This window comes from Otolemur garnettii, unplaced genomic scaffold (assembly GCF_000181295.1).
Source record: "Otolemur garnettii isolate 467f Iridium unplaced genomic scaffold, OtoGar3 scaffold00006, whole genome shotgun sequence".
Classification (NCBI taxonomy): Eukaryota; Metazoa; Chordata; class Mammalia; order Primates; family Galagidae; genus Otolemur; species Otolemur garnettii.
The window spans coordinates 8,502,732-8,514,325 of NW_003852401.1; the positions used below are offsets into that span (position 1 = coordinate 8,502,732).

At 37.9% G+C, this 11,594-nt stretch overlaps 1 protein-coding gene and 1 pseudogene across 2 annotated transcripts in view; one reads left to right on the forward strand and one right to left on the reverse strand.

Moving 5' to 3' along the window:
* Nucleotides 1-1,669: 1,669 nt before the first annotated feature.
* DENND4C (DENN domain containing 4C) overlaps nt 1,670-11,594 on the reverse strand; it is a 76,625-nt gene continuing 66,700 nt past the window's right edge. Inside the window, exons 25-27 of one of the 2 annotated variants that reach the window (XM_023508169.1) lie at nt 6,749-6,899; nt 3,766-3,830; nt 1,670-3,405 (exon numbers count right to left, since the gene is read on the reverse strand). In XM_023508169.1, coding sequence (XP_023363937.1) covers nt 3,269-3,405; nt 3,766-3,830; nt 6,749-6,899 — 353 coding nt within the window. In that variant the 3' untranslated portion in view covers nt 1,670-3,268. The remainder of the gene's footprint in view (nt 3,406-3,765; nt 3,831-6,748; nt 6,900-11,594) is intronic. The other variant, XM_023508170.1, reaches the window with a different exon arrangement.
* Nucleotides 5,300-5,837, forward strand: LOC100961789 (annotated as a pseudogene).

Here is an 11,594-nt window from a genome sequence, read left to right on the forward strand (position 1 = left end):
TGCAGCCATCATTGTTTGGCAGGCCGGGCTGGGGATTCGAACCCGCCACCTTAGGTGTATGTGGCTGGCACATGACAAGTTTTGTATACAACCTGGAGTTTTACATTAACCAGTATCTGATCGTGATGTATACAACTTGAGAAACTCTGTTCACTGATTTCAAGGAGTGGTAACTATGAAATAAGTAGACAAAGGTTCAATCCTGCTGTTAAATGTGTACCAGAAATGCAAAAGCAAATGAACACCCTGAGCTTTCAGGAGCCCATTCATTTAAGTCCTTAGCCACCCAACTAAAATACAAGTCCTTCTAAGTCTCAGATGTGCATGGTAATTTTGAGAGAATTTTTTTTATTCGAGTTGTTGGATATCACAAAAAGTACTCACAGATCTTTTTGCTAGTTTTTAGTGTCTGTATTTACTGTATGGCCCAAACAACTTTTACTCCAATGTGCAACAAAAGAAAAAAGGTTAGACACCCCTGTGAGCATTTTTTTCTTTTGTTTTGAGACAGTCTCACTGTGCTGTCCTCCGTACAGCGTCACGGTGTCACAGCCCACAGCAACCTCAAAACTCTTGGGTTTAAGTGATTCCTCTTGCCTCAGCCTCCCAAGTAGCTGGGACTACAGGCGCAGGCAACAATGCCTGGCTATTTGTTGTTGTTGTTGGAGTTGCCATTATTTAGCTGGCCCGGGCTGGGTTTGAACCCACCAGCCTCAGTGTACATGGCCAAGCCTTAACCACTGTGCTACAGGCGCCAGGCCTCACTGTGGACATTTCTAAATCCATAGACAACAGGTCGAGTGCTACTTTTTTCCTGTGGTGAATGTTGGAAAAAGCCTTTTAGCAGTTTAATACACGAAATCAGTCCCTACAGCTAAGTACCAACAGCAAGCCAAGGCTTAAGATACAACTGCTAAAAGTTACTTTAAATGTTACTTTAAAAATTACTACAGGCTTGGTGCCTGTGACTCAAGTGGCTAAGGTGCCAGCCACATACACCTGAGGTGTGGTGGGTTCGAATCCAGCCTGGGCCTTCCAAACAACAATGATGGCTACAACCAAAAAATAGCCAGGCGTTGTGATGGGCACCTGTGGTCCCAGCTACTTGGGAGGCTGAGGCAGGACACTCACTTGAGCTCAGGAGTTGGAGGTTGCTGTGAGCTGTGATGCTATAGCACTCTACCCAGGGAGACTGCTTGAGGCGCTGTCTCAAAACAAGTTACTACAAAAGTTATTTTGGGTGGCGCCTGTGGCTCAGTGAGTAGGGCACCAGCCCCATATACTGACAATGGCGGGTTTGAACCTGCCCCAGCCAAACTGCAACAAAAAATAGCTGGGCATTGTGGCAGGCACCAGCTCCCAGCTACTGGGGAGGCTGAATCAAGAGAAATCACCTGAACCTAGGAGCTGGAGGTTGCTGTGAGCTGTGATGCACAGCAGTCTACCAAGGAAAATAAAGTGAGACTCTGTCTCTTTAAAAAAAAAAAAAAAGTTGTAATTTCATAAAGTTGAAGCATATAAGATCTTTAATTACAGATTTTTGGAGAAGTGCTAAATAAATTCAAGTTATGAAAACTAGAGAAGAAATGAAAAAAGGCTTTTACATATCACAAAGATTCAAATTCTACAGATCTCAGAAGCTTTAATGTAATAAGACAAAGGCACAGGAAATTAAATTTTTCATTTTATTCAACCTCTATTTTTTTTATAGGCAAGGTAATTCCAAATTTTGTGTTGTATCAGTGTGAAGTATTAAAACTAGTACCAAGTCTTAAGTTGCAAAAATATATATTCTGAGACAGTGCAAAAGATTCATTTTGAAGGTAATGAAAACTGTACATAATTTTTGACAAGTTCTTTCACTTACAATTTTCACAACAAATTCAAATTCATACATTTCTGCCTAGGTCAGAATAATTCTGAAATGTTGAAAGACTGGAACAATAAGTATAACTTTTAAAAGGTTACACGAAGTAGAAGAGAAAGTTGTGCTGTTAACTCCACCACATGGAAGTAAAATTTTTGTGTCAACTGATTTAATCATCTGCATAAATTACTATAAACGTACACATAGAACCACTGGCTTCTTAAACCACACAGAGTTAAGGCAAACTCGTTCCTCTGGGATTTTTTTTAATAAAAGGCATGATAATGTTAAAGTAAGGCATATGAAGTCATGATTTTCTTAAATCTACTGAAAATAAGATCAATAAGCTTTAAAGACTTAATTGATTCAATCTTAAAAACATCATTTACAAATGCACAATTTACTCATAAGCATACAAATCTAAATATTATACAATAAAACTTCTGTGTTCAGTGCAAGTTTATCCCACAGGTTTTAAAAAGTGACTAATATAACAATTTATGTACCTGAAAAAAAGATCTCCAGGTCCAGTGACATACTTTAGCATTTTCAGCATGTTCTTCTTATTTCTGTTAATTATTAGAAAGCTGATTTAATCTCATTTTAACTATCTGATGACTAACTCATTCCAATTTTAAAGCTGTTGCAAATTAAGAATTTATTGGGATGAGGATGGCAATAACTGGAAACTTAAGACAAATCCATCAAACAAGATAATACATGATATAAAAGGACAAAATATATTAAATTCAAGGTCAGAAGGAAGGCAGTTGTCATCAGACTTTCAGGTAATTTTGAGATTAATGACTACAGATGAATTTAAAAGTAGTCATTTATTTAACAGTCAATGGGACCCTTTCTGAAAACTGTAATACTCTAAGAATTTTAATAAATACACATTATAATATGGCTGTATATACACATACCTACACAGCCCCACACATATACATTACATACACAAACAGTTGCTCTTATAATTGAGAAATTTGTTTTATTTTGGGGGTTAGGCAAGTTTAATTTGCCACTCCCCAAATCCAATGTCTTCAAATATAAACAATGCCTCTAATGCATATAGTTTCTTGTTATTTCTATCTACTACAACAAATACTGAAAAATCCCAAAGGCGTTTTCAATAGAGGCAGAGAAAAAGTTTGGGAGTTAAAAATCTTCAATGTCAGTAAACCTTGGGACATCTTAATGACATTTTACATTTCAAGATGATTCGGTATAAATTACAATTCATTATAAATTGTTCCCAAAAGTTACTTCTTTTTAGTTTCCACCATTTCTTAGGATTTGGGAAAATCCTTGAATGTTTCCAAATTGACTCTATTCCCCCAGCCTTATGTGTTCAAAGTTCTTTTTTGTGTGTGTGTGTGTTCAAAATTCTAATGAATCTCCTTAAATGAGAGGTGCTCCAAAACACTTCCTGCACCACTCCACACTGACACTTGGTGGAGCATCAATTTTCTGCAACTTCTCAATAATCTCTGAAGACAGACTATTGTATGCAATTCCATATTCATTGTCAAAAGCCTCTGAAAGAAATTTTCAAAAATGTAGTTGTAATTTATTAATAAGCAAAGGCTAGTCATTAAAAAATGGTAGAGTAAGATTACATAACTACACATTTCAAGGTAGATATTCTTTTTCTATTTTGAATTTTAATTTTCTTTCGAGATGGGGTTCTCATTATGTTGCCCAGGCTGATGTTGAACTCCTGGCCTCAAGCAATTCTCCCATCCCAAAGCTGCTGAGATTACAGGTGTGAACCACCATGCCCACTCTAAATGTAGAAATCCTTGCAAAGACAAGTCAAGTACTGGCACCAACTACAGCTTTTAAAATTTACTTTAGAAAATAAAACTGAGAAGCTAATCCTTCATTAACCAACTTACCAATATCAATATTCTCTCTTCCAAGAGACACTAATGATAAGAAGAGGATTTCTCTGTACAAACTCCTATAAAACAAATATATTTTAAAAGTGAGAAAATAGCATAAAAATACATACACATGCATGTTTTTAAAAACAGTGAAAACATTAATTCTATAATCTAGTTAACAGTAATGTATCTATATCAATATTGTGGTATTGATATTACACTGCAGTTATATGAAATGTCACCTTGGAGAAAGCTGGGTGCAGGACACATGGAACTCTACAGTATTTTTGCAATTTCTCGTGAGTATTTCAAATTAAAAAGTTAAAAAAGAGGGTGGCGCCTGTGGTAGGGCACCAGCCCCATATACTGGGGCTTGTGGGTTCAAGCCTGGCCCTGACCAAAAACTGCAAAAAATAAATGAATAAAATAAAAAAAGTTAAAAAAGAAAGGTTAATGGGCACAAAGCTTCAAACCAATAACAAAATGGCTTTAACTTTATTATAATTCAAATATGTAAAAGCAGTCTCCTTCATTTTTGTCTCTCAAGAAAGTAACACATTAATTTCTGAGTTAAGATAGGCATCTAAAACCCTTACAAACAGTGAAAGGTGGTATAGGCTCTTTCATATTTAATTCAATAGCAGACGAGAAATCACCTTTATTTGTTTTGTGAATACAAAAGTTTCACAGACATTAAAAATGAACTTTATGACTCAGTTGCTAAAAACAAAGATGAGATGAAAATTTTAAGAAATGAACTGAAAAAAGGTAAGGCTTCATGTAGCATTTTTTAGAAACTTCAGAAACTGTCTCGTGACATTTCTGCTATTACTTTCCTGGCTTGAACTACAGATGGTTGAAGCAAGCTGCTCTTCAGATTGCTGAGAATGTCATCTCTGCCTCAACTGTTGAGATTACAAGTGGATGCACTCATTTTATTATCAATTCTTGCCCAAGTCTGAAATTATATTCAAAGTTGCCAAAAGTGAAGAAACTTGAAGGGACCCTTGGTTTTTGAAGCTTCCAAAGCAAAATTCACTTATGCTTGTGGGGGGGGATGAGTACTAATCCAAGCACATTAGTGGACAATAATAGGGTCAGAAGAGTGCCACTGCTTCTGTCACTTGCCTAAAATGTTTCTCGTCCTAATTCCATATTCTCATACATCCAATACAAAAAGAAAAGATGTGTGAGTATCACAGAGCCTGACCAACTACTACATAGGTACTAATTTATCTGTGTTAATCATAGGTCTCCGGTGAACAGCAGTAATGTTTCCGAAAGGCAGTAGATTTTAAACATCCATGAATTATCTTCTTAAAATGTAATCCATTTCCCCTGCACTTTTATTGTGTGTTTGTGTTCAAGTAGGAATGCGTATATGCATCTAGCATTTTTAAAAACAATCAGATGTTTTCCAATGAGCACGTTTTTCTTTCACAACTAGACATATTTTAAAAAGTGCAACAGACTCGTGATCCAGAGCAGCTCAGAGCCGGTGAATAACAGCTCTTCAAGTCTGCAATAAAAAATGGCCTCCAATAAAACTACCTTGTGAAAAATGGGAAAGAAGCAGAATGGAAAGAGTAAAAAGGTTGAAGAGGCAGAGCCTGAAGAATTTGTGGGTGGAAAAAGTTCTGGATGGACAAGTAATAAATGGGAAGGTGGAGTATTTCCTGGAAGTGGAAGGGATTCACAGATGCTGATAATACTTGGGAACCTGAAGAAAATTTAGATTGCCCAGAGTTAATTGAAGCATTCCTTAATTCTCAAAAAGCTGGTAAAGAAAAAGATGGTACAAAAAGAAAACCTTTACTGACAGTGAATCGGATGATAGCGAATCAAAGAAGAAAAGAGATGCTGCTGACAAACCGGGAGGCTTTGCCAGGGGTCTTGATCCTGAGAGAATAATGGGTGCCACAGACAGCAGTGGAGAATTAATGTTTCTTACGCAGTGGAAAGATTCAGATGAGGCAGATTTGGCGCTGGCAAAAGAGGCAAATACCAAGTGTCCTCAGATAGTTACTGCTTTTTATGAAGAGAGCCTAACTTGGCACTCTTGTCCAGAAGATGAAGCTCAATAATTGTTTACACTGATATATATATATATATATATATATATAAAATCTGGGTCTTGAGAGTGTGAAGCAATAACTATATTCTAATAAATCAAAAAAGAATTTTTTTGGGGGGGGAACAGAGTCTCACTATGCTGCCCTCATTAGAGTGCTATAGCATCACAGCTCACAGCAACCTCCAACTCTTCTGCTTAAGGGAGTCTCTAGCCTCAGCCTCCCAAGTAGCTGGGACTGCTGGGACTACAGGCGACTACATGCGCCTGGCTATTTTTTTGCTGCAGTTGTTATTGTTTAGCTGGCCCAGGATGGATTCAAACCCACCAGCATTGGTGTATGTGGCTGATGCTGTAACCACTGCGCAACACACAGGCACCGAGCCAAAAGTAAAATATTTTTAAATTTTTTTTATACTAAGTATTTTATCGTCTGCCCTAGTGTATATATAACAATTACCCTTGTGAAGTAGAAATTCCTGAAAATTCAGACAGAGGTAGATGTTAAGTACTGCAAAAGTAGAACTTCATGTGTTAAGGCATTTTGTTACAGGGATAAGCTTCCGTACAGGCTTCCAATTTAGCTCTCTTGAATCTTCCCTGGTTCTTGTGAAGTGGTTTGAGAAACCTCAAAAGGTTCACTGTACCAGTGATATCTGAAGGGAATTTATTCTTGAAGATACTCCAATCAGGAAAGGATCATGTTGAGCCTCCTGAAGACAGAGCTGTTTGAGTTCTGCAGCTGCCTGGGAAACTTTAGTGCTTCCAGCCTGAGCTGCCGAACCCCTTTCTTTATTGCAGAGACACTCGAGGAACCAGACATGGCATATCAGAGAGCCAGGCTGATTTGGGGAGCTCAAATTCATTTTTTTAAAAAGTGGAATCAGAGAATGGCACACCAAGCAAAGAACACTGAATTCTTACCTTTGTCTTTTCGTGTCTGGCTTCATGTGCTGTGACAGCAGGCTGATGGGTTTAAGAACATCATTATGCTGAATACTTTGCCTAATGGTTTCTACTAAAGTGCTTGTTGCTTGCTGTTCCTCTGACTGGAGAGACAATTTCCTTTCAGAATCTAACAAAAAGAACATAGTAAACAATAAGTTTTTAAATTATTAAAGAAGTATTTTTCGGCTTGGAGCCTGTGACTCAAGTGGCTAAGGCACCAGCACATACACCTAAGGTGGTAGGTTCTAATCCAGCCCGGGCCTGCCAAACAACAATAATGGCTGCAACCAAAAAAAAAAATAGCTGGGCGTTGTGGTGGGCACCTGTGGTCCCAGCTACTTGGGAGGCAGAGGCAGAAGACTCACTTGAGCCCAGGAGTTGGAGGTTGCTGTGAGCTATGATGCCACAGCACTCTACCCAGGGGGATAGCTTGAGGCTCTGTCTCAAAAAAAAAAAGAAGTATTTTCCCAGAGTTGTGGCATTTTTTATTTGCTTATTCAATATCAGTATAAGTATTCAATATCAGTATAATTTTATCAGAAAAATTTTGTGGCAATATGCTTACCCCAAAAGGGTTTTTCCTGCTCTTATTTTTCAGATAGGGAGACCTGTCCCTCCACCCTTTCCCCCCAGTTTTATGGCTTACTGACTGAAGCTGGCATGCGATGCAGTCATCTTGCAACCACAAAGCCATCTTTACTGATTGTAAGCAGACCCTGGGTCCCAGATGACATAGGAGTTGCCTACCAGACCTAGGCTAAATTATAACTTTTTTCATTTTTAAAATGTTATTAACTGACAAAAACTTTATATATTTATGGTATACATAATTCATAACTTCATTGTATGAAAGAATAATCTTTACCTATTTAAACCTCTTATTTTCTATTAAATACAACAGAGTCTAAACTTAATTAATTCAAGACTAATTCTAGAACTATTAAGAACAAACATTTATACAGACTATATAAAAGTACTTCAAGCTGGATATGGTGGCTTATGCTTGTAGACCCAGCTACTCACGAGGCTGACAATAGAAGGATCACTTGCACTCAGGAGTTCGAGACCAGCCTGGGCAACATAGCAAGACCCAGTCTCAATAGAAACAAAAAGTACATTATTAGTAGAGTGGATTTGAACCATAATATTATTAAACATATACAAATTCAACAAGGTGTGCTTGTCCTGGAAAAAGGGAAAACGTTAATAATCCAGGTAATTTCAGAAGCTATATGACTTTATTTATACTAATGTTTGCATGAGATGGACTATGTATCCAACAGGTCTTCAGTCAGCCTCACTTTGAGTGCCTGTCCTAAGCAATGCTGTATTATTTATAAAACACAGCCCTTAAATAAAAGCAAGTAATACTTAATTTGTGTGTAACCAAAGAAACAGCAAATTTCTCTGGTAGGATAATAACAGGAATAACTGGCTGCTACAAGTTTTATCCTTCTACCTGATAAATATAATATGTAATTCCACTATTTCTCCTTTAACTCACTTTTTAATATAATAACTCTATTGAAACATAATTCCCAAACCATATAATTCATCCAGGTAAACAAAGATACTATATTTTAGGTTAGGCTCTAAAGTCACAGCATAGTATGTAAAACAAATCTATTCAAACTCTATAATTTAGCAGGTAGAAGATCTAGGATCACCATGGGGGGGGGTTGCCCGCAGTTCAGTGGTTAGGGTGTCAGCCACATGCTCTGGGGCTCGTGGGTTCAAACCCAGCCTGGGCCTGAAAAAAAAAAAAAGAAAGAAAGAAAGAAAGAAAGAAAAAAGAAAGTAGCCGGGCATTGTGGCAAGTATCTGTAGTCCCAGCTACTAAGGAGGCTGAGGCAAGAGAATTGCTTGAGCCCAAGAGTTTGAGGTTGCTGTGAGCAATGACACCATAGCACTCTACTGAGGGTGACAAAGTGAAACTCTGCCTCAGTTACAAAAGGAAAAAAAAAAAACCAAAAAACCATAGCATCGCTATTCTTCACTGGAAAACAATTAAATAAATGTACTAAAATCCACCAAATTGCACACTTTATTTATTTTTTTTTTTTTGAGACAGAGCCTCAAGCTGTCCCCCTGGGTAGAGTGCCGTGGCATTATAGCTCACAGCAACCTCCAACTCCTGGGCTCAAGCGAGTCTCCTGCCTCCGCCTCCCAAGTAGCTAGGACTACAGGCGCCCACCACAACGCCCGGCTATTTTTTGGTTGCAGCCATCATTGTTGTTTGGCGGGTCCGGGCTGGGGATTCGAACCCGCCACCTTAGGTGTACGTGGCTGGCGCCTTAGCCGGTTGAGCTATAGGTGCCGAGCCACACTTTATTTTTTAATAAATTTATTTATTTTTAAGACAGGGCTTGCTCTGTCACCCAGGGTGGAGTGCAATGGTACAGTCACACCTCATTGTAACCTTGTATTCTAGGGATCAAACAATCCTTCCATCTCAAACTCCTGAGTAGCTGGGAATACAGATGCACACCATCATGTGCTCAGCTTGATTTTGTCAAAAGCTTTGGTTAAAAAAATTTTTTTTTGTAGAGCCAGGGTCTCACTATGTTGCCCAGTCTAGTGAATTGTTTTGGCTATTCTGGGTCCCTTAAATATCCATATGAATTTTAGGATAGGTTTGTTAATTCATGAAAAGAAGCCACGTGGAATTTTGATAGAAACTGCATTCAAACTGAGGTTCAATTTAGGACTACTGTCATCTTAATAATATTAACTCTTTCAATCCATAAACATGGGATTTCTTTCCATTTATTCAGGTATTCTTTAATTTGTTCCAATAATGATTTCAGTTTTCAGAAGTTTTGCACTTCTTTTGTCAAATTTATTTTTTTTATTCTTTTTAGTGCTATTATAAATGAGTTTTTCTTAGTTACAATTTGGATTATTTGTTCAAAAGTATACAGAAATACAATTGATTTCTGTATATTAAATCATATATCCTGCAACTTTGCTGAACTTATTAGTTCCAATATGTTGTATATGTATGTGTATGTGATGTGTATTTCTTAGAATTTTCTACATATATGATCATATAATCTTAAATAACTTTACTTCTTCTTTTCTAATTTGGATGCCTTTTATTTTCTGGCCTAATTGCTCTAGCTAGAACTTCTAATACAAAGGTAAATGGAAATGGCATAAGCAAACATCCTTCTCTTATCTCTGTATTTAGGGGGAAAGCATTTACTCTTTTACCATTAAGTTTGATATCAACTGTAGATTTTCATATGTCGGTAGATGCTTATTGTTGGGATGAGGAAATTCTTTTCTATTCCTAGCTTGCTGAGCATTTTAAACAAAGGGTGATGTGATGGATTTTGTCAAATGCTTTGGCTGTACCTATTGAGACAATCATGAGGATTTTGTCTTTTGCTTTATTGACATGATATACAATATTAATTTTCTTTTCTTTTCTTTTTTTTTAAAACAGAGTCTCACTTGATCACCCTTGATAAAGTGCCGTGGCGTCTGAGCTCACAGCAAACTCTTGGGTTCAAGCTATCCTCTTGCCTCAGCCTCCCAAGTAGCTGGGACCATAGGCGCCAGCCACAATGCCCGGCTATTTTTTAGAGATGGGGTCTCACTCTTGCTCAAGCTGGTCTCGAACCTGTGAGCTCAGGCAATCTACCTGCCTTGGCCTCCCAAGAGATGGGATTATAGGCGTGAGCCACTGCAATTGGCACTAATTAATTTTCAAATGTTAAACTGAAGCCACATGCTTGAGATAAGTCCCATTTAGTCATGGTGTACAATCTTTCTTCTATATTGCTGGATTAAGTTTGCTAGTATTTTTTGAAGATTGTTATGTCTATATTCATAGGTGATGTTGATTCTGAATTTTCTTTTCATATGGCATCTATGTTTGGTTTTTCTATCAGGGTAATACCAGCTTTCCCACAAAAATGTTCACTGTTTTCAAGAGTGCTCTCAGGCTTGAACTTCTTCACACAGGGTTCTAAAAATACAGTCATCTCTTTTGGAGAAAGTTTCAGAGCTCTCTATTCTTATGATCCCCTAAGTAAAGTTCCTAAGCCACTGCTCTGGAGCTGGGGCTGGGAAATAATAGCCCTTCTTTTAGAGTGACACACTTCTTTATGAGCAGGTGCTAGGAGTCTTTTCAGCTTGCTTCTCCTAGAATGAAATGTCTACCCTCTGAGTGAACTGCAGTGAGAATATTTGGGAACCCAGTATTCTAAGCCTGCTGTTGCAACTGGGAGTATAGCCTCTGTCCTATGAATAGAGAAAGTGGAAAGACTGACCTCCCACCTTTTAACCACACTCACCAAGAATTCAGCCTTGGCAATACAGAACTAGAAGGATAAGAAATGCTGGGAGCTCCCTTTTCCAAGGGAGATGCTAGAGGCTTTGACTGTGAGCACCACAGGCTCAAGTGCTCAGAAACTTGCCCTTTTGAGTAAGATTTAGTAGATTAAAAATAATAATAATAAATGGTTCTTCATTTGCTCTATAGTCTTAGGACAACTTCCAAATGCTACTTTTTTAAAAAATAATTTTCACTAATTATGGCTGTTCGCTGGAGAGTGGGTCTGCAGAGTGCCTCATCTTGCCATTCCAGAAGTCAGCTCAATTCTCATTGTGTCTTTTAATGTTATTTGTATGTTAATTCTTCATTTAAAGCACCAATCAAGTACAGAAACATGGCCATTCTTTTTTTTTGAGGCAGAGTCTAACTATGTCACCCTCCAAAGAGTGTGTGGTATCACAGCTCATAGCAACCTCAAACATTTGGGCTTAAGTGATTCTCTTGCCTCAGCCTCCCAAGTAGCTGGGACTATAGGCACCT